Source organism: Scomber japonicus, chromosome 10 (assembly GCF_027409825.1).
Source record: "Scomber japonicus isolate fScoJap1 chromosome 10, fScoJap1.pri, whole genome shotgun sequence".
Lineage (NCBI taxonomy): Eukaryota > Metazoa > Chordata > Actinopteri > Scombriformes > Scombridae > Scomber > Scomber japonicus.
This window is the reverse complement of record NC_070587.1, coordinates 11,866,420-11,890,256: the sequence shown is the minus strand read 5'-3', so window position 1 is coordinate 11,890,256 and position 23,837 is coordinate 11,866,420. Positions and strand designations below refer to the sequence as shown.

At 38.7% G+C, this 23,837-nt stretch overlaps 3 protein-coding genes across 3 annotated transcripts in view; 2 read left to right on the top strand and 1 right to left on the bottom strand.

Annotated features, from left to right (window-relative positions):
• LOC128366319 (G patch domain-containing protein 8) overlaps positions 1–5,243 on the bottom strand; it is a 51,955-nt gene extending 46,712 nt beyond the window's left edge. The window contains exon 1 of the mRNA XM_053327000.1: positions 5,113–5,243. Coding sequence (XP_053182975.1) covers positions 5,113–5,243 — 131 coding nt within the window. The remainder of the gene's footprint in view (positions 1–5,112) is intronic.
• The window catches only part of LOC128366018 (protein FAM8A1-like), a 305,711-nt gene that overhangs the window by 174,166 nt on the left and 107,708 nt on the right, over positions 1–23,837 (top strand). The window lies entirely within an intron of this gene.
• Positions 9,548–16,578, top strand: LOC128366318 (metalloreductase STEAP4-like). Its single transcript, XM_053326999.1, has 9 exons — positions 9,548–9,769; positions 9,899–10,006; positions 10,678–10,748; positions 11,202–11,286; positions 13,380–13,658; positions 13,752–13,846; positions 13,945–14,098; positions 14,230–14,400; positions 16,315–16,578. Exons 1-9 carry the CDS (start codon positions 9,548–9,550, stop codon positions 16,576–16,578), a joined length of 1,449 nt encoding a protein of 482 aa, XP_053182974.1.

The following is a 23,837-nucleotide window of genomic DNA, read 5'->3' as shown; positions in this document are numbered from 1 at the left end:
TTGTCTTGTAGAAGGATCACTTTGGTATTCAGTATAGTAAAACTGTTTGCTTTCTGGGACAAGATAGGTTGGGAGGGGGCCCACAGCATAGGTTAATTTATCTGTGGGAAGACATTAAAACATATATTTTTTGCACATCATCAAGCCAAGCAGCAAAATGAGGAAGACACTGTTACATAGCCATAATGGTTGGGTCAACAAAACATCAGTATTTGACGTTGGCTGTTTTTTCTGGTGGCCTTTTAACATTCAGTATTAGTTTGTTTTAACAATGAATGATCGTTCACTGACCTTGACCAGGTATTTATTATTGTAATTATGATAGTGGAGGTCACCTCACCTTAACAAAGTGATAATGCAACTTGAACCACAATGTTTCCCCTTTTTTTCCCCATTATGTTTTTGTTCTGAAACCTTATTACAGCTATGTAAAATCAGAAAATGATTATATTTTTTCATTGTTACTCTAAGCGCAGTTACTCACTATGTGTTTTGTTGTTTTATTTTGAGAACTTGTTGTAATTTACAGTGAAATCCACAGATCTTTCAAATCATTGCATCCTATTCTTTATTTTTCTTCTTTTTTTTAAACCAGACATCTCATTATTAGTCCTAACATCAGAAAGTCTATTCTCCTGTTTGGTTCAAATGACTTCTTAAAGTCCTACAGAACACAGCAACACTTCCTGTTGCATAATTTTGTTTTGCTTCTTTTTCATATATTTCTAACATTGTGAATATTGTTTTATATTATTTAGGTGGAGGCGCAGTAATATCTAAGCCCTTTTGGGTTTTATTTCTAACATTGTGAATAATGTTTTATATTATTTAGGTGGAGGTGCAGTAATGTCTAAGCCCTCTTGGGTTTTATTTCTAACATTGTGAATATTGTTTTATATTATTTAGGTGGAGGTGCAGTAATGTCTAAGCCTTCTTACATTCTCACATTAGTTCTATGTCAGCTGTTTGATTTTAACTTTAATTTTGACTTCAATATTGCAAGCTTATACACTAGAGGAGTTTCCTAATATAATTTTCAATTTCAGTATTTGGTCTACTCATTGAAGATTTACAGATTGATGTATATCTTATTCAGACGGTGGGAAGAATCTGCTGTATGTTTGGCGTTTGGCCTTCCTCTAGCATACCATGACAAGAGGCTTTTCAGAAACTCTCTAAGACATTGTGCATTTGTGTGCATGTATGTGCTTGTCTGTTTACCGTAATCTCTAATCTATAATTAATCATTGTCACTGTCCCAGAATCTGAGCTTTTTGTCTTGCAAATGTGAATACCTAGTCTACCATCTATTTCTCTCTTTCCCTTTCTTTCCCATGGGGAGTGTCTATTTTAGGAACCTGATGTTCTCTGACAGCTTTCACACATTCTTCATGACATTAATGCTAAGAGAGATACACACACTAACACACACATTGTAAGGGAAATCATACATACCTACATAAAGGAATGGAGTAACTTTAATATTAATATCTACAGACAGACCTCAGGACATGTCAGCTGCACTTGGGTAAATTGGCCCCAGGACATACACAATGAAATGCAACATAATACAGAACGATCTCCCAAAAGTCACAGTGCATTACCAAACACAATACAAAACATTACCATACAATACAAGATGTTTCAGCATAATAAAACTGCTCCATATGAAACATCATCATACATTATAATAAGATACACTGCTTAGTGTGCATTTCCCCATCCATTTAGTATTGAGTGCAGTCAGCCTGTCTCTGTTGGGGGGTCTGTCAGCCATGATGATATGATATCATGTCACAGTTTCTGTCATAACTTGTCAAGTAAGATTATGACCATCTTCAGACATATGACATATAAAGAATCACATGCCAAGACTTTGTACAGTGTGTGTACACGTGTGTGTGCGTACAGTATGTGCAAAAACAATTGAACTGGTAAATCTGAATCACACACACAGACATTTGTGCAGTGACACACGTACAAACACGCATGCACGTACGCACACCCCAAACTGAGAAGTGCGAATGACACTTAAATGTCAATCTAGGGGACTAATTATACCCCACTGCTCACATAAAGACGTTCCATTGGCCCTTTGCTTTGAATCTCCATGGCTACCTGACAGAATACGTGACCTGGACAAAGCCAGGGGGATTAGTGTTCTTAGTAACAAGCACGCACACACACACACACACACACACACACACACACACACACACACATACACACACACAAACAAACATTGTTACAGGGGAGACATTATTACAAAAAGTTTGTTGACATATTAGGCTATATTTTGTCACTGTTATGCACAACTTGTGTACAGAGAAGCTATAAGGAGCAACAAGATCTTCATCTACAGCTTCAGCTATTCTCTGAGTGTTTGTTCTTTATACTCAGTTTAATGTCAGGAGCTACTGTGGTGCTAGATTAAACAAGAGAAAAAAACATGTAGCATTGTATCAGTAAATGATGTTGTTCAAATGTTATGTTCTCAAAATAGCGGGTTAAAATATCGAAGTGTGGACCCCGGACTGTGGTTCTGACTGTGTTTGAGCCTGTGTCTATGTACTCTATGTATATGTTCTGCTGGATATGAAGGTCATCAGCAAGGGTATGCAGATTAATTATAATTAATTATACATTTTCTCTTCTGCAAGCCAATCAGAAAGGCCATGCCTGACCCTGGCCAGGTCAGAGTTCATTGTTCTCAGCATGGTCACACAGCAATTAACCTACACGTACAGTATAGAAAAAAATGGTCTGTCCCTCTTTTTCTTCTCTGTCTCTCACTCCAATACATGCACACACACACACACACACACACACACACACACACACACACACACACACACACACACACACTCGCACGCACACACACATGCACACATGTACACATGCATAAACTGCAAGCGGTGCACATTTGCACTGCATGTGTCCCTCTCCACTCCTTTTCCATCGGTACCCTTTTAAATGGGGTCAATTGAATCAAATGGAATATTTTAGCAGAATCATTTGCACATTGAAGTGGATAGATTTGGAGGGAATAGAATCTAATGTAAACTAGTGTGTACAGGAAGTACCTTTGTCAGACATGCTCAAATATTCCCTGCATCCTATACAGTCTTTCTCTCTCTCTCTTTCTTACAGGCGTGCAGACACACAAACACACACAAATACAGACACAAACGCATACTGTACATACACACTTGCACGATGCATCATCCAGTGTGTGATTTTCACCTGTGTTGCCGACACCTGCCATTTCAGGTTTGCATGCGTTGCATTTTTCACACAGTTTCCAAGCAAGGACACTGCCTCGTGACACACACACACACACACACACACACACACATCTACACACATCATTCATGCTTGAATTCTCTAATATGTGATTGCCGCAAGTCATTAATTATTTGTGCTTCTCTCAAAATACATTTTCCTAAACGACAAGGACACTCTATACACAAGCATAGTCTCTTTCTTTTTCTCTGTCTCTCTCTCTTTCCATCTCACACTCACAGATTTACACATGTTCATGCACAACACTGTAACCCAGCTCTATGTCAAAAAGATGTTTTTTCATGCAGCCTGACACCAAAAGTCTGTTTTAGGCCTACCAAAAAAACATTGTGATTTTGCAAGAAATGATATTCACGTACTGCAAACCTGTTCCTGGTTTTTAATTATAATTTGTAAAAGTTATAAACAAATGCATACATTTCATTTTTAAAACATATTTTTCAATAAACTGTGATGTTTGTACTACAGGTGAAATGCTCCATAATGGAAGAATCTATCATTAGTTAACCCCCCCCCCCCTCTCTCTCTCTCTCTCTCTCTCTCACACACACACACACACACACACACACACACACACACACACACACACACACACACACACACACACACACACACACACACACACACACACACACACACACACACACAACAAAACATAAAAATAAAAAAATGGAGAAAGAATGAATGAAACCTAATGTATTGTGTTCTTTCATAGCAGCTTAGCAGTATATGAATATTAGATATTACACCCCATCATCATTTTTATTTATTCATTTATCTGCTAAATGTCTGTTTCTTATCACTGCTGCAGCAAGCCATCTGCTATTTGGAAACACAATGTTGAATGAAAGCGTAGGAATGTTGACCACAATAGAACATAATAGAATCACACAGAAGTACGGTTTTACAGACATAACAGATTAGTGGAGAAGACAATGCATAATTCTCTTTCTCTATTAAAAACCTACATGAGACAGTAGAATGTATGTGTGTCTTATCAGCACTGACAGTATGTATTGTTGTAATTTTCCAGGGAAGCAAAAGACATGAAATTGCCGGATGGTTCTGAGTGACTTAGAATGTCTTTTTTGCAATTATGGAGAAATTTAAGTAACAAAGCTTTTACATTTACATCACAATACACTTCAATTCAAAGCAAATCCCTGGAAATCATGGTTCTCTCCCTGAATTACAGTGCCTACTGGCGAGACTGAGATTGAGGATGGTCAGACACAAAGACAAACTAACAGAAGATAAACAGACAGGCAGAGAGACAGACATGCCCTACAAGTAGCCAGTTAAAGAGAATCATTTTTTATATTGAACAGGTCGCAAAAAGTGTATTTAAATGCTGTGACTATAGAAAAACTCTTAGAAAAAGCAGGTTTCAGAATGATATGACAGAGAAGATCGCAATTAAACTATGTTGCCATGCCGCTGATCTAACAGTCAGGCTGGCACATAATTATCTTTTACCAATTGCGGGTCTATCTGAGTAGCCTCATTTGGGCATTGTATCCCAGAGGGCAGTTTGAATGAGAACAAATGCCATCCTCCCTTGTTAGTGGAAATTTTCCCCCTTGTTAACAGTAGATTTGGTGCAAAAAACGTACATAGAAACAACAATTTTCCTAATCACCATTAATCACCATACTGCTCATTAAATTTGTGCAAATTGCAAGCTGCCTAGCTCACTCTCCTCTACCCTACCTTCCTTCCTGCTGTAAAAAGCACAGGGAAATTGCACCTCTGATGAGTATGAGGTTTTCATCCTTATAGAATTAGACTTCTGTGTCAGCTTTTTCCTACCTTGTCAGCTCTTTCACTCGACTGGAGGTATGGCTGAGGAGATGAGGCGAAAAATTCTTTAGGCCTATTTCAGCCTTATAATGGGCTACCGATTCCCCTGCAGCTACGAAGGAGGAGCTGCGCGGATGCATGCTATTTGCAGACCACAGCTGTTTGTCAAAGATATGATTATATAGAATGACACAGATACATCAGAGATTTTAATCTCAACTCTCTCAGCATGGCAACCGAAATGGCTCTGTTCAGTGTCATCCATCTTGGATCATAAGAAGAGTGACGTGGGGTGGAAGGGGGAAGGAAGAAGTTAGATGAGGCAAAAAGATTATCAAAGCTTGCTTTCCAAGGAGAGGATATGACAATACCATGCAAGCATTGTCTTTGTGGAGATATTTTCAAAGCATCACAGTCCCCTCTGTTGTTGAAAAGGCAGAATTCTGAAATGAGCAAGGCCACATAATTCAGCAGCGATGTGTGTCGGACGAAAGAGGAAAATCTCTAAATCTGCAGTTTCATGCAGCTCCTCCCCGCCTCTGATTTCTGCCGCTTGGCTTGCCAGATAAGATTCTGAACTTCAAACATGCAGTCGATGCTCATCCTGTTAAAGCATAGATAGAGGATGAGGCTCTCTGAGTTGGGAAATGTTTCTATATGGTATGTAGGCCTGTGGAGAAGATGCTGATAATGTAACATTCAGTATAAACTTGCACAGACACAGTTTCTTACGTGTACACAATACACACAGAAACTCACACAGACATGCTAATACAATTTTCAGATGTGCATGAGCACATACTTTACACCAGTATATGAACTCTACCTCTATAGCTATATTTCATCAGTCCTCAGCCCTACGTATAGCAGAAATTTCATCAAAGAAAAAATATCTGCAGAAATAGGTTACACTTTCATCCAAATTGTTTCTGATTCTCCTTAAACCTATTCTAAGTGTTTCATAATGAACATCCCAAGTGTGTCTGTCTGGAAAGCTGGTAATGGAATATTTATAGAATATTTCTGGGAATACTTGTGGGGCACTCTGGTTTTAACAAGCATCTTTGTTCTACTGAGGCATAATTTCTGCTTTCCTAAGTTGCATCTCTCCTTCTTTCTCTCTTAGTCTCTCTGTTATTCTCTCTCTGTTTCTAACTTCATGTCTTGTACAGTATCCCTCCCCCTGCCTACCTAACTTTCCCTCTGCCTCACTGTTTTTCAACACACTCAAAACCTGAGCTCAGTCAGAACCTCAATCTGAACCTCATACGTAATGCATTACAGTAGTAACCATCATATAACAGAAGTCCACCAGAACTCATCCATCCTGAAGACTGTTCTTTGTCCATTGTAGCAGCATGGAACTACATACAATATGCACACTGTACATCTTACTGTCTTTAACAACTGTGCCTCATTTTATTCTGTGTGCTAGCTGACAGCTGGAAACAGCTGGAAACTCCCAAATAACTCCCCTCAGGATTTGAGCCCCAGCACCACAGCAGTGCATGTCGTGCAGTTTTGTCAGTGAAAGTTGCAAATGAGAGTTCTTCTTTTTTTCTGTTAAGATAGCAAAATCAATGTTTAATGTTCATTCAGTTGCAGGGATGCTCATAATGCGCTGCAGGCTGATCCAACACAACACTGACAAAACTTGTGCTCAGTTTCTCATGTGAGCTGTAAGCCGCAACTCCACCCTGACATTTATAAAATGGTGGTTTAGGATGTGTTTGATTTAAACATGTCCCAGAGCGCATAACTGTTAAATGTCGCAAGATGTTTTCATGATAATACTCACATGGTTTAAAATCCTCTCTGGACTTCTTGTGGAAGCCCTTGAGGAACTAAGTCTTGAGGAACCTATTAGACGTGTGTGTGAGAGAGAGAGAGTTTGTGTGTGAATAGGTGTGTGTCTGTGTTTGTGTGTGCACGTGTGTGTGTGTGTGTGTGTGTATTTGGTGAGCTATGTTTGAAGACAAATTCCGGTCCACGTCAGCCGATGAGCAACAGGGTGTCAAAGAAGAGAATATCTGTAAAGGTTTTCTGTCCTGAAGTTAGCCCCTCACATAATGCCCTGTGACTCCACTCTCATCAAGGGCCACCTTTGAAATATGTTTGGTTAGTTTAGGTTATGGCTACATGCAGGGTTTCATATGTATTTTGTTGTTTTGAAAGGGACACAGATAATTTGCATTCAGTCTGCAGTATGCTTCCTCATAAAGGTTTATTGTTAGTGGTGGGGTACACCTTTGCCGCATGCAATTTTGTATCCACACACAAGGGATTCACAGGAAACGATGAATGCACATACTGAATGTGATGCGGAAGACAAATAATGTAATAGGATGAATCTTTTCAGCCCACAGTTTGTTTATGTGCACTGCAAAAGTTGCACTAATCTATTTCTTGATTTTAGGCTGCCAACTCAGGCTTCCAATGCAAGTGATGGGTGAAAATAATTTTTCAGCAAAAGCTTATGTAAGGTTTCAGAGTTGGACAAACTGAGCGGGTATCTTCCAAAGTTTCTGTCATTTTGTTACTATCCCCCTATTGCAGCTCAGTAAGGGAACACTGTCCAGGGAAAAATAAGAAGAAATCTGATACTAAGAAAACATTTGACTTTAATTCAACTGATTCAAAATGCAGAAGCTTTGGTTGAATTTCACTTGCATTGGATTCCCTTTAGAAAGGGATATCTATATGCCCACTGTGGACAGGAGGAAAAATTACAACAACCAATATCTCCTTCAATGTACACATGGACATGTCAGTATTATTTCAAAACAGACTTGAACAAATATAAACCCATCCTTTAAGCCTCCAGGGGAAGAGGATTTACAACCTTGGGAGCAAAGAGACATTGTTAGACAGACAGATGGACGGGCGGACAGACAGACGGACAGGCAGATAGGCAGACAAACATAAAGACAGACACAGAACAAGGCCTTTGATGACAACATCAGAGCCAACTTCAGTGAATTACTCAGTGAATTCAATAGTTGTTCGTTTAGAGAAAGATTGGAAAAAAGAGGTGGCACAACACAAGGGACTGAGAAAAAGCAAGAGGAAGAGTGGAAAATGCTGAAAAAAGGAGGAAAGAGAGGCAGACACAGGAGGAGGGTGGTGATGTGAAGAGAGAAACAGAGTTTTAGGCAGAAAGAGGGAGAGAAGAGAAGAAAAGAGAGATGTCCCTGAGGCAGAGCTAGTAAATGAGTCATCGGAGTCGATCTGCTATCAGGTCTATTCTAACAGCGCTACAAGTGAATGGATGCCTTAAAGGTTAGGCATAAAATGATTTCTCATTTTGCTGCGATATCCCCCCAGGTAGACATTAATGCTTTAGTTATGGACTTGACTGTAAAAGCTCCTGAGGTAATGTACTGCTTGTCTGCCATAAATATCGCTGGGTATGTATATGCACATTGTGATTTCAATGAGGCTGCTTTTATGGCGAGAAGTGTATTTTTGTGCAAAAAGTCAGTAAAGTTGATGTGATGCAATGTGTCATTTCTACAGCCAAGTAGTCACCCTGTCTGCTGAGCCAACTCCCCAGGTGCTGTGGATCACAGCTGAGACTCTATTCAACTCTGATCGTCTGACCCATTTCAATGCACGCAGGCACACACACACACACACACACACACACACATATATACAACAACAAACGCCACACATTCATACAAAGTAAAGCAGCCACACACAGAACACTTACATATGTGCCAAGCTTCATTTCTGCTCTGTTGAGTCTGTTCGTGTCACAACTTTGCAGATGTTTTAGACATGGGGACATGAACACTAAATTTGCACAAATTCTCTCCCCAGTCGTTTGGTTGGAACAGTGGGTTTAGAAATGATAATGAATCTGTGGGCCAGGATCTCCCTCATAGCACCATGTCTAGTGTGGACACAGAAGAAATAGAATAAGACAGCCCTGGAAAGCAGCAGCATTTTTTTTCTTCTGTCAAATATGAAAGTCAAATTCTGGCTGAACGAGATATTGCCTTTAAAGCAGTCTGTGTTCCTAAGTAGTGATAAAATGTAAAAAAAAAAAAAAATGTTAATCTGAGGTTAATGTGACATTGGTAGAGCATAGATGGTTCCTCATTACACTGAGTTACAGTTCAAAGTCCTGCTCTAATCAACTTTGTAGAGCACATCATACAAAAAAAAAAGATATAAATACACTTTAACATTGTTGGGTGATGACTCACAGTCACAACCACACAATCACATACAGTATGCTGTGCAAACTGTTTTATTACAGGTATAAAACCTAAGGCCCCCCCCACACCCATCTGTCTCTCACATGCAAGAATAAACAGGTTTGTTATCACATGTGCCCTGTACACTCTCTGACACGAAGAGGGAGAGGTAGGAGGTCACACTCCACAGCAATATAACCACACACCTGGGAACACTGACCATCCAAACTCAGCGTGTGAACATGACGGTGGGAAGTGGTGTATCGGAAGAAATGAAGCCAGAGAGTGTGTCGTTGTGTCCTATAGGCACAGGCGCTGTCCCTGAGCAGCCAGAGCTGCTGTGTATCTTTGGGACGGGGGATTTAGGGCGTTCTCTGGGCCTACGCCTGCTCCAGTCTGGATACAGAGTGGTGTACGGCAGCCGCAGACCTCACAGCTGTGGCCCTTTGCCTCAGGGAGCTCAGGTAAAACACATGGCATAAACATAGCTTTGTGTGTGTGTGTGTGTGTGTGTGTGTGTGTGTGTGTGTGTGATTATGCTCCACTTGAAGTTTTATGTGTCTTAATGCCCTTAATGTGTGTCTGTTCTGCAGGTGATGAGCCATGCGGCAGCAGCCCTGTCAGCCAGACTGATATTTATTTGTGTTCATAGAGAACACTATGGATTCCTGGAGACAATGGCACCTCATCTGGAGGGAAAGGTGAATAACGGTTTAATTGTTTGAATCTGTAATAATGAGTCTTCACTAAGGCACAAATCAGAAACTACTCACTAACTTTTTAAAACAACATTGAGATTAAAAATATCTTTTGCAAGAGTATTCTGGTCAAGACAGGCAGTAAATGATAATTAACAATTGAGAAACTGAATACTAAAAGTAGTTCCTGATGCTGAATCAAGAAATATAAATCGCTTGGGATACAACTTCAAGATACTATGTCAACAAACCAGTATCTATTTTTAACTCCTATACATTTGTAAATCTACATTTTGTTCCCAATAAACTCTAAAAAAAACCCCAAAAACAAATAGTAGTAGTAATAATAATAGTTGTAGTTGTAGTGATAGTAGCAGTTCTTCCCACTATATGAGTTACAGTGCAGTATAACATTTATCTGTAAGCACTACTCCCAACACTGTACTTAACCACTGTACATTTTTTTCAGGTTCTTAGTTGTTCTTAAATAAAAAGGTAATTAGCTCAGTTGTCTGTCCTGTTCACACTTTTATCACAATTCTTGAGTTACTGAACATTCTCCTTTTATTCAAATTGAGATAAGAATTTGTAAGAGATAAGATAACAGGGATGAAAATTAATTACTTTTCTCTTTTGTCTCATTGCCTCTGTCATTGCTGGTGGGTTGATTACAGGTGTTGGTGGACCTTAGTAACAACCTGAAGAAAGGCATGTACCCAGAAGCCAACGCTGTCTACCTGCAGAGGTAGGAGGACTCTTGTTAAAGTGTGGAAAGGAAATGAACAGTGTATCATTCATAAACATACTACATGTGTAAACCACTTCCCTCCTCATACAAGTAAGGTTATTTTGTAATAATCTCACTTTAACTTTTCCACAAATCTTATTCTGTTGTCTACAATAATTTTGAAACAGGAGGTGCCATTTTTTCCAAATGCCAAATGTCTTATAATAACACATTTTTGGGAAAGTGTTTCTAAACACAACTTAGAGCATGAGACATCAAAACTCTCCACAGAATCCAAACGAAATGAAAGAATTTGCAGAGTTGCAGCTTGATGAGCACAATGACCTGCTGTGTGTCTATTCAGTTAAAGTGGAAACATTGATTCTTAACATTTTGAGACCCTTCCATTTCCATCAGTGTATTTGTAGACAGAAACAATAGCAACTAAAGTCCTCGCTGTGTATTCTGCAGTCTGGTCCCTGGAGCTGCTGTGGTGAAAGGCCTTAACACGCTGTCTGCCTGGGCCCTGCAGAATGGACTTCTGGCAGGAAAACAGGTGAGAGGGGAGTGGAAAATAAGGAATCAGTTAAAGGATGTCAGTGGGATCAAGGGGAAACAGCCAGAAAGCTTTCAAGCCTTAAGGAGGGCTTTGGTTTACTAGAGTAGAGATACAAAGAGAGATCAGTAACAGGAGGAGAGATTATTATCTTAAGCTTTTCATGATGAGACATTCAATGTTTGACTTCAATGCAGGCAACACTAACGACTTCCATCACTTCCTAGAACACAGTGGCACAATACGAAAGTCATCTCAGACTTGTTAATAACAACAGATGAACACTTCACTGACACGCCGTGCAAAATTTAGAAAAAGGAATTGATTCTATTTGTGTTGGTGAAGATTATTGATTTTGCCGTCATACCATAACAATGCAAGAGAAAATGAGGACATAGCTTGTATAAACACACAAACAAACAAACACACTTTGTGATGTTACAAAGTCGAAAGACCAGTGTTTATTGCGGCTTCCATTTCACAGCTACAAAGAGAAACACAAACATGCAGGAACCTCTGGAGACCAAACCTGAATCTGCCTCGAATCCTCTTCAACACAAACAACCCCCATACATACACATACACTCACTGAAAAGCTCTCACACATACTTGCAGATACTGTACCACTGCAGTGCTCTATTTTCTTTGAAAACAGGTAGCTGTGAGACAACAAGAGTGGTGTGTTTGAAAGTGTGTTTCTTTATCAGTGCATGTATAAGTACAGTATATATTCTCACATACACAAACACACACACACACACACACACACACACACACACACACACACACACACACACACATGCTTGTAAGTGTGTGCTATTCCCCGGCCAGCAATTTGATTAGATCTACAGCGAGGCTGTGGCTCTGTCACATTTACATTCAGATGGAGATTTAGTCTGTCGGCCATTCCCTGCTGTTACTGGTGCAGTAATGTAGGGAGACATGGCTGGCTGCCCGGTCCACTTATACACACACCTGGGGGAAAACTGCTCAAATACTGACTCCACTATATGCCTGTCAAACTGCTCTTTCTCTCTCTAGCACTCTTTAGCTCTCTCTACCCTTTTAATGCGATTCAGGATTTTTTTCCTCCCCTTACAAACAACTTAATCGTCTTATCACAGAGCTTTGACAGTGGTAATAAGCTTACATATTGAACAGCATATGTATATATATCATTTGCATGTGTCTTTATACACTTCCAGAGGCTTCATCTCAAAATTACTGAAACAGCACTGGGAGAACAACAAAACAAGGGTAATTCTGTAGACAGACACTGTAGGTGTACACAGTGCAGTCATGTGCTAGTTATTTCAAACAGGGCTGTTGAGTCATCTAGCAATAATCTGAAAAACAAAAGCTAATAATAAAGAAACAAAAGGAAATATTTTATCTTTATAATTCTTTTGAGGCATTTTTAAAGAAAAGGTGCATTTGGTTTGTGAAATTATTAACTAATCAACTATATAATTGCAGCTAAGAATATTGTATGTATTCTCTATTTTTCTTCATGTCACAAATTGCAATTACATGAACAACCAAAACTAACAATGAGCTTATCCAAGTAATAAGTATTGTCTGTGTAGCCGGAGCCTGATATAGCTTATTCCTCTGTGCCAAAAACCTCCATTGTTGGCAAAAAATTATAATAAAAACACATCAACGAGCCACGCTGTTAGACTGATGGACAATAGCACTGTTGTTTATTTTGAGTCAATCCCACACGCACCATCCTGCTCCTGTAAATACCAACTAGTGCACCACATCCACAGCTGAAAGTTGTCCCTAATACATCAGCTATTTACTCAAATAATGTTTGCTAAGAAACTACAGTAACCAGCTATTTCAGGAAATAATTTAGCCTTTTTAAAAAATGAAAGTAAATATTTGTGTTTAGTTTTTAAGATTTACATCTTCAGTAGGAACCAATGGCTTTGAGTATGAGTGCCACAGACAAACTTAGGAAGTTTAGGTATTTACTGACATGATAAGTGAAAATTACAAAAAATATATAATATCACTGACCTAATCTGTTGAACCACTCATGTTCTCTAGCGCAGCATTTTAAAATAACCCACATCTTCTTGCTCCAGGTGTACCTGTGTGGGAACAGTGCTGAGGCAAAACAGGCAGTAGCAGAAATGGCCACCAAGTTGGGCCTCACAGTTCTGGACAAGGGGTCTCTGTCAGCAGCCAGAGAGCTGGAGGACTTCCCCCTGCGGCTGTTCCCAGAGTGGAGGCTGCCTCTTCGTGTGGCCTTTGGCCTCACTGCCTTCTTCTTCTTCCATCTGCTCATTAGAGATGTCATCTATGCGTATGTTGAAAAGAAGAACGACATCTCCTACAGAATCATGGTGTCCTTGGCTAACAAGGTAAAGGTCCACCCGCTCCTCTTATTTAGCGTCCTGATTGATGTTTTGAATTCCTTTAAAATGTGTGTTCTGTGTTCATCTCCCATCTTTCAGGTGTTTCCTATTGTGTCACTCATCATGTTGTCTCTGTGCTACCTGCCTGGTGTTATAGCTGCCTTTCTGCAGCTCTACAGAGGAACTAAGTACAGGTCAGACATCAAAACAGGACAAATAAAAATCCCATTATTTGTGAAATGTGTTGTGAAAGGTGCCTTAAGTCACATCTAACTTATGTACACTTATCCAGACGTTTTCCTGATTGGCTAGACCGCTGGATGCTGTGCAGAAAGCAGATGGGACTGCTTGCACTGGGCTTTGCTTTTCTCCATGCCATCCATACATTCATCATTCCTATTCGCTATGCTGTCAGGCACAAACTCATCTCACGCGTGGTGGATGAGGTATGGCAGGATGGTTCAAACCTCTTGCAGTGTGTCTACAATCCTGCATATAGAGGAACATGCTGAAAATAGAAGTAGGATATTCACCATGCTATGGTTTATCCTCCTCTCTGTCTTTCTCTTTTTCTTAGATGAAGAACAATAAAACCACCCCGTTTTACTTTGATAATGAAGAGGCATGGGCCACAGACTCGTTCTACGCGCTGGGAATCCTGGGCTTCTTTCTTTATGTCCTCCTAGGACTAACATCTCTGCCCTCTGTGGGAGGCTCGCTTAGCTGGAGAGAGTTCAGCTTCATTCAGGTCAGAACATGGTTGGAAATGTATAGTCTGTTATGTGTATATATGTGTTTGTGTGTGCTTGAGTTCACCTTTAGTCCTACATACAGTAGGCTTAAAGTCAAACACTGGTCATGTTATCAGTTATCTAGTTAGTTAGTCTTATCTAGTTTTTAGTCATGTGCTTATTAACAGTGGAATGTTTTCCAGAGCCTTTTTGATAATCTATATTTAGAGTCTCCAAGTTTTTTATCAGTTATTAAACTGTTGTAGAACTGAAGCAATATGTCACCAGCCCTCATCTCCCCGGAGCCTAGTTAACTAACAGCCTAACAGAGGCACACAGAGTGAAAGCCAGGCTGACTTTAGCTCAGGATTGTAAATGTTAAGTTATTCATTAAATAGAATTATGATACCTGGTATAATCCCCAGTGAGAAGATTTTTAATACAGGTCACAGGTCCATTTGTGTAAAGGTCAAGTCCATAGGTAGACCGATAGAGAATAAAACTCAGACATACACATCTAGGTCAAGATAATCCTCATGATCTTATGAGAAGAGTTGTGAAAGACATAAAATAATTTAAATCAACTGTAGTTGTTATAACAGTTGAGGAATATGAATTTTTGAATATTCATGTAAATGTTTATAGCAGAGGTATTTGCTGTGCTAAATTGGTTAAATAATCCTTCAATTCTATACAATTCAATTCAAATAATTTAATTTGTCCCTGAGAAGCACTAGCAGAGGCATGCACATGAACAAGTAACACAATACAGGGAAAATTAAAACAATATATAAAATGCAAAAATAAGCTATACACATTATGATACTATCTCTTTAATATGTAGGTGAAAGGTGATTCAATGAACATAGTTCCACTATGAAGTGGTTAGATAAGGTAGAGGTCCAAGGCCAAAACCATGTGCATGTCATTGCAGGGTGGGGCTGGGGTGGGGGATTAATGTCAATGTATAAACCAAAAATAAATAAATCCTTGATTATAATTACAGTTCACAACTGCACCACATTAATATGAATATTTCCTTATTGTGCTGTTTGCACTTATTGCTTTGGATAAGAGCATCAGCAGTCAAATGTTGTAATTTAAATGAAAGCACATTATCCAAGTAATTAACAATAACTGAGCCTCAAAGGCCACTGGTGCTGCAAAAGCAATTATTCTGGAACAGCTGTGAAACAATTTGTATTTTTTGCTTATTGTTACACTTGAGGATTCTACAAGCACAGAAAATATCAAGACATTCATCATTAAATCTATACGATAAACAGCACAGAAAAGTTAATTGGATCATTTTCTTTTCCTAAAGTCAGTTTTAGGGTCGTTTTATTTTACTATTAACAGCATGCAAGCCTTGGTTGCTTAGGTTTTTAAATGTGTTGTTTGCTTTGTTTACTCTTGTCCACACTATTTTTGATGGGATACTGGCTCAAAAATCTATTGATGTATTTGAGAAGTTGATATCTTGGTTGACAATTAAAACAGCCTGTGTAAGATGGAGGCAGAACCGAGGCGCTGTATAAAGGATCAGTATAAGATAAATAAAAAGTAAAGCATGTCAAGTACACAGGCTGCAGTTACCAGCAGTCCTTTAAATATAGTCTGATTTTTATCATGCAATATCTGTTATTTTCAAAAATATAGTATCTAGTGAAGCTATCATTTTGTGTGCTGTGTGAGTGGCAGAGGTGCTGGTAAGTGGATTATGTTGCATTTGGACATAGCCAGGCCAGCTGTTTCCCTGTTTCCAGTTTTTACACTAAGCTTAGTTAAGCGGCTGCTGGTGCCAGCAGCTGGTAGCATATTTACTAAGAGAGTTGTAACAGTTTTCTCGTATAACTATGGGCAAGAAGGCGAATAAGCTTATTTCCTAGCTCTTTTTCTTAAATGTTTCTTTTGTGTTTCTTTTCTCTCAGTCTAAGCTGGGCCACCTGACATTGCTTATATGCACAGCACATGGCTACATTTATGGATGGAACAAATTTCTCCGTCCTGCAACCTACAAATGGTACACTCCTCCTGGCTACATGCTCTGTCTGGTGGTGCCTACAGTGGTGCTGGTGCTTAAGATGCTGCTCCTCTTCCCCTGTGTGGACCACACTCTCACCCGCATTCGACAGGGATGGGAGAGGACCCAGCCGAGTGAAGAGTTGGGTGAGATCAAGGCCACCAACCTATGAACTGCTCTGAAATAATCAGGGTTGTTATCTGGGCGTGGTGTGGTGTGATGGTTGTTGTAATGGCATGGGGTAAAATAAGTATTTAAAAGGATTGGATCTGAGATATACAATTTTTTCAAATGTCTATCTCTAAATCTTATGTTTTGAGCAAACCCCTCCATTTTCAGGTTGGTATGTAGACAGTGCAGAAAATTCAGATCCAAAAATAATTTAGTCCATGCTCAGCTGATGTATGATTGTGTCCCTTGATCAGTAAACACAGCCTACTTTCAATTGTGATATAGCCAAACAAAACAGGGAAAAAAGTAGTATAGTATATTTCTGCCAAATGGACAGGTCTCAGTGGATAAAAATGTTTTGAATGTCTATTTCCTTTGAGCTTTGGGGGGAAAAAATCCATGTTTGTGCTGTGTCCATCTCACCAAATGTGGTGAAAAATAGATTGATATCCCCTGCTGAAATCCATTGTTTTGATAAACATAGGCAGTAGTTTCCATTTTCCTCTCTCCTCTCCCTTCAAGTGGTGAGATTTTATCCCTGAGGTTACTCTCTTTTCAGGAGGATATTGATCTTCCTGTTTTCTAACTCAAATACCTCACTGCCAAAACCTGCCTCACTCTTAAGGGCATGCAAACTTGCACACTAGCACACATACACACTAACTGTATGCTTATGTATGCACAAACACAATGCTAATGAGAGAGCGGTGAAGCATTACCGCATGCACCACTGTGCCAACACCAAAAGTATAACACTATCACAGATCTAGCTCCCTAAAGGCAGGCTAGGTAGGCAAAAAAGGTATGATAAAAGAGTCTTGACTAGATCTAAAGCAGTGTTACACTCAGTAACCAATTCAGACAGAGGGGTGGATTTTTCATAGCGTGTACAGGCAGGCAGAGGATCAAATGCTGCCTTCATTTCATCATCAGTGTTAAAACTGTTCATGTCAACATCCAAGTTGTAATTACAACACAGATTTTTAAGACAGCTCTGATATATTCAACTTAATAATAAAGTGCCTGAAAAATCAAACCCACATGGTTGCCACATGTCATCCAAAGCATGTTGTTCAGTAATAAAATCCCAATTTAATTGATGTAGAGCTCCATTTATAAATGCACTGTTCAGTAATGTTTGCAAGGTGTTAACACAGAAATCTTTAATATCTCTAATATCCATCTCATATGTTAACATTGCACAAGGCCATAGATGGAAAAAAGACTGATCTTAATGACTTACGACTGACAGCAGATAAGTAGCAGCTGAGTAAGCAGGTGTTATGATCAGGTGATCGGCAGAGGTGAGAAACTCAATAGTGACAGCTGGTGGACAGGTGCAGAAAGGCAGGTGTGGAACAACAGGAGAGGTTAGTAGCCAAACGACACTAATCATATGATCCAGAAGCAGAGGAGTGAAGAGAGGAGGATGGAGCAGCTCTTGCTATGATAGACTCTGCTGCAATGAGAGAAATATGCTGCACCTTCTTTGCCCGAAGCAGAACATTTAGTCAGAGACATCCTGTTATCTAGCATCTAACAACATTATCTGCACACACAATCTGCAATCCTTTATACCCTCTCGCATTGTATTATTCTCCCATTACCAAAGAACTGCTGTTGATTTTAACCTATTTCCTGCTGTTGTGCTGTTGGGGTGTGTTGGGCTGTGTGTATGTGTGTTTGTGTGTGTGCACTGATATATAAATGAGAATATTGCAATATTGCCCCGGGAAAGAATTAAGATGTAACAATGTACAGAAAAGCTGTGAAACAAGCTAGCTTACATTCATCACTTCCACTCATGTTTAATTTCACACACATAGACAACTCTGAAACCCATAACAAGATTATGTGTGTCCAGCCATGAAGACTCACTTCAATATGAGCATGTATAAACAGCTGAAATTGTGAGTAAATATACAGATCATGGACCACATTTAATGAAAAATTCACCCAGGATTTATCTGTGAAATGTATATTTGGATGTTGGTATAACACCAATATGTTTGAATGGTTTTCTTGAATGAAATACTGTACAGTGCTATGTCAAAGTTTAGACATTGTACTGTTCTCATTGTGTGGCAACACAATTTAACAGCAAGCCAAAGTCCGTCCAATAAATGCACAAGAGTCAGGAATCATCTTAGTAGTTCCTTTTAATAAGATGCAGTTGTAGGTGCATTTACGACACCAGAGTGAAACTGAAAAAACAACAAACACAACAAAATACATAAACAATGCAATAATGTTGGTATTATGACAAAGTAATAGCTTGCTGCTACATAGCATATCATACAAATTTAAAATTAATCAAAAATATATGATTTTTTACTGTAAATGTCTATTAAATTATAATAATGCACTTGCACTTTAAAATTGACAGTTTTATAACCTGTAACCAATATCAATACTATTATGAACCAGAAAAGCACATGTTAAATTTCAACATTAATCTGGTTAACAAAAGCATCCTCATTCCTAATATTATCAAATATACTCTAAACATACTGATGCATAACTCAGAAACTTACAGATGATGCTTCACAAGCTCAAACAATAGGATGGTGGCAAACGAGACATGCATCTGCTCTTTAGTCTGCTTGATATCTGTTTTCAGACCACATGTAAAACCACTTCCTGTTAAACTGAAATCACCACTAGGAGGTGCTACAATGCCAAAAAAGTAACTCAAAATCCTGAGGCAGGACAGACATAGCTTGAGGTTTTGCAATTTTAAATGATCTTACATTTAATTATTTAAAATGTCTTGTATAAATGCTATTAAGTTATTGTTGTGAAAAAATCAAATAAATATTCTTAATCAATGTTGTATTCAAGGATCAGTGTGTAAATCTAGTGATGAAGTTGCAGATTGCAACCAAATGAGTACCTCTCGCCCTCCCCTTCCAAGTGTGTAGGAGAAACTGTGAAAAACATGACCCTCTCTAGCAGCCAGTATTTGGTTTTCCCGTATTGCCACTGTAGAAACTTGGTGGTGCAACATGGCAGACTATAGGGGACCCGTTTTCCATCTAGATATAAAGGGCTCAGTCTAATGGCGCTTTTCCACTATACAGTTCTAGCACTACTCGGCTCAACTTGGCTCGACTCTACTCAGTTTGGAACCAGGAACAACCTTTTCCATTACTTCATAGTACCTGCTCAACGTGGACGGGGTCGTCATAGCACGAAACAGCCGTGACTTCGTGTTATACGTGACACAAACACATAAACAATGGAGGACATGGAGGACATGGTGTTCTTGCTGCTGTATGTGGCTTTTTGTCACACACAAAGCAAGAGAAAAGAGCCAATTGTGTAACACTGTTGCTGGTATTTAAAAAAGAAGGGTTTTATTCTTGTGTTAGATGTCAAGTGCTCATGACTCTCATGACTCTCATGGCTCAGCTCGCTTGGAACCTCGCCAGAGCAGGTACTAAAAAACTAACAGGTACCAGGTACTATCCCTAATGGAAAAGCAAAAAAAAGAGTAGAGTCCAGTCCAGTCGAGCTGAGTAGTGATAGAACTGTATAATGGAAAAGCCCCATAAAAGGTAACGGAAACCCAATGATTTCAGGTGATTAAACACTAATTGAAACATACTTATGAATGTTATATTCCATTTTTGCCAAGTCCATTCCATTAGGTGCCACTAAATTCTACTAAATTTTACAACTTTTTTTTTCCTTTCAAGAAAAGCAAATAACAGATCTCAATAAAAACTGCAGATATGGCATAAATGTGTTGTGTTTTAAGACATTAATTGATGTCCAATGACAATGGGCTTAATACGCTAATAACATCATCCAAATCCTTTGTTTTGCCTTGTCCCAATATTGTTTTTTCTTCTGTAAAATCCAAGGCTATGTACACACACAACATTGGCATAAATGTACCTTGCAAACAGATTAAAGAAACTGTTTTGAAAGGAATCATCACTGAAATTTTTTGTGATATGATGAGCCTTTAGGTTCAAAGAAAAATGTAGTCTTGCTGCCTGAAATCAATTAAATAAAAGTGTTTCCCCATATTCTGCAGTGCAACACTATAGGGTTTTAGGTTGCTTTTAAGATGGTATAACTCGGCACAGCATGGGGTCCATGCACCATGACCCAGCGCATAAAAGGGGCAAATCTCATCCCAAGTGTTTGCCATTGTCCTGTGGATTTGACTTTCACGATTCACACAAACTCTCAAACCTTTAGTCTGTTGAGTTAAAGCTTGCCTTCCATTGCATCAGGAAGCAGCTATAGCTCCCCACAAGGGACCTCTTCTGAGTTCTCACGCAGAACATAGAGCTTAATTGATTCAGCAGGAATGTCAAAAGAGAGGTGTTTAGGGTACTAGAGTTACTGCTACACCTCGTATCGTGTAGCCATTGTATTGTAAAAGTCCCTGGAGGTTTGCAAGTAGCCTATGCAGCATCACCAGTGCTATAGTTTGAGCAAATGTTACAACTCCTTCAGAGAAATCAATGTGATCAAAAATGACAAAGACTGGTTGTCAGCAAAGGTCAATGAGTGTTTTTGTTTGTTTGTTTATTTTAGAGTTCATCATTTTTTTACTGACTTTTTCTGATTTTATATTTATATTTTATCTGGTATATTTATGGTCAAGCTTTAAATATTGCAGAAGTTATGAACGTTTTTAGTTTTGCTTGCCTAAAGTACAAGTAATACTGAGCATTCACAAATGAGACCACTATGATGTATTACTCTGAAGAAGGCTTAGGAGAAAGAATTAAAATGAGGGAGAGTCATAAAAAGAAGAATGAAAAAGCCATAAAAAGAGGAGGTATATACAGTAGTCACGAGTCAGTAGTCTTAACATGCAGACATTCAACTTCCTATGTTCTGATATTAACCATTGAATCATAAATCATTGGCAAAATGAGTGGTTGTTGTCCAAAAGTGATGACAATCTTATACTTATATAGTAATGCAGGCACCATGACCACAAGGTTATCACTACATTAACTAGTCACAAGTAAACAATCTCAATCAGTAGTTATACATTATATAGTTAATACCCCTATTTGCTTTCTGGCTAAGAGTTACATTTCTAGGCTGTCAGAGACTCTTACTGTAAAGACGTCAGAGTATTATACATTTTCTTATCGAACTCTTGGCAAGAATGTGAAAATATGCATTAACCAAAATGTGCAATTTCTTCTTTTTTTTTTAGGCAGTGGTTCTTATTTGTTCGTTAACTTTATTCATCTGGAGACCTAGGTAGAAATTAAATGGTTTTGTGAATCTGACACTGCATGGAGAAGGAGAAAAATTATTTGAGTAGAGGTATAAATGTGTCCTGGATACTGATGCAGCAACTCAATGGATTTAATTTATAATAACCTATATATTAATAGTAGACAGATGTAATGCATAAACTATAACGAAGTGCAGACATGTCTTGCATCAAAGTATGTTGAGCTGTTGTCCAGGACGTTGTCAACAGATGGCAGAGTGCTATTTATTATTTAAGGTTTCATGTCAGATGGATATAAAAGATTGGATATGAGCTGCCATTTTAATGCATTTTCAGGATCACAAAAGATATTAAAGCAGCTAACAGCACATATGACAGACCCGAGATATATCATATACACTGCACTGTCATGTTCACTTATTAGAATTAGACGGTCATTGACATCACATCATTTACAGTTCTGTTTTAGTATGACTTTAGCGACAAATCAGCTGTTTATCTTCTATCAGCACTCTTGGTCTGGAACTTGAGCGCTCTTCAGTTGAGCACATTTCCTGGGGTGAAATTTAGATCATCTATGTATTTCAGGATCTCACAAGGGGAAATGACGTAGTCCCACACGTGAACATCAGATCCCATGCCAGCGTATGACTGCGTAATGTTAAACAATCCACCAAGGGAATCCTGGTCCTACAGAGGTTAAGTCTTATAGAGTCGAATCCAAAATCACTGATCAACAGAATTTGTTGGAGTATTATAAAACTAAACAGTAAAATATTATCTCACCCAAAATAATAAGGTGTCTTCTGATTTCTGATCTGCCAAATTTTCTAATTGAGGGATTTCCATCTAACCACTCCTGCACCAGTCTAGACACAGAATTTCACGTGGAAGACATAAAAATCCAGTTGTTCAGCTTGTAGTCCAGTACAAACTGTCTTTTTGTCCCTGACGTTGAGATCAATCACATCACTTGCAGCATGCGTCGTAATCATGAAGTCAATGAAAACAGAGGGTCTGGCCAATGAAATGATTATATATTATATATTACAATTGATAGATACTTGAAGTCTGTGTCAGAATGTGGTGTGTGTAGCGGACACAGCATCAGTACATTCTCAGAACATTATCTGGTCAGAGTCACCTTTGACCCTGAGATGAGTAAATTGGACCAGGTTTGATATAGAGACTGACATGGTCTCTCTCTTGGACAAACAAAGATCCATTAACATTCCATGGAGTAACCCAAAGTGAAAAGAACTACATAAAAGTAACGAAAGGCAGATTTTGGGGTTTCCTTCGGATGTCATAACTTATCGGAAAGACTTCACTCCCCATTTCTACCATCAGATTGACCGTCATAAATTAAAAGACACTGCACATTCTTGACTTACCCCTCTGTGTGTCGGGAAACCACACAGAGCAAGTGAGAAAATTAGTGTTTTAAAACTTAAACAAGAACATCTTAGTAAATAGTATGGTTTAAACAATACCAATTACTTATATCAGTATCAATTACCTAAAGAAATCTCCATTGTAACAACTATTACAGTGATCACTGATAAGTGGGTATTTGAAGAACTGTCATTATACTGTCTCCTTTGGTTGATATGAGAATGTTTACTTAATGTGAGAAAGTGTTACATTGATGTTATGTTTACATTATGGTGATAATCAATTATCTATTATGGAATAAGTAGAATAACGTGTAATGCTGGATCATATTAATCCTTTTCAGGTTTTAATGAATGGCAGCTTGATATCAATGCCAGCTTATCCTTTATCTAAATTTTCTTAAGTTTTTGTAATCTTGTAATTGTTGTCAGCAAACATACAGAGAAAAGGCCTTTTTAAGTAAGCACGTCATTAAGTTTTGCATTGAGCCTGTTTTTGACCTTTTTGAGGATTTTGATGTGTGGCCAACGCTGAGATCTCTCCAGAAAGTTATTAACCTCTTAACGCACGCTGTTCCGTCTATGGGACGGGACGGATGTTAAGAGGTAGCGACACGTTCTTCTGAATGTTTTAAACACCAACCCTTAAACATA

Coding starts and splice junctions, on each gene's coding strand:
- LOC128366318 (XM_053326999.1), top strand. CDS start 9,548: ATGACGGTGGGAAGTGGTGTATCGGAAGAAATGAAGCCAGAGAGTGTG. Junction 13,659..13,751: donor TGGTGTCCTTGGCTAACAAG/GTAAAGGTCCAC, acceptor CCCATCTTTCAG/GTGTTTCCTATTGTGTCACT. Junction 13,847..13,944: donor TACAGAGGAACTAAGTACAG/GTCAGACATCAA, acceptor ACACTTATCCAG/ACGTTTTCCTGATTGGCTAG.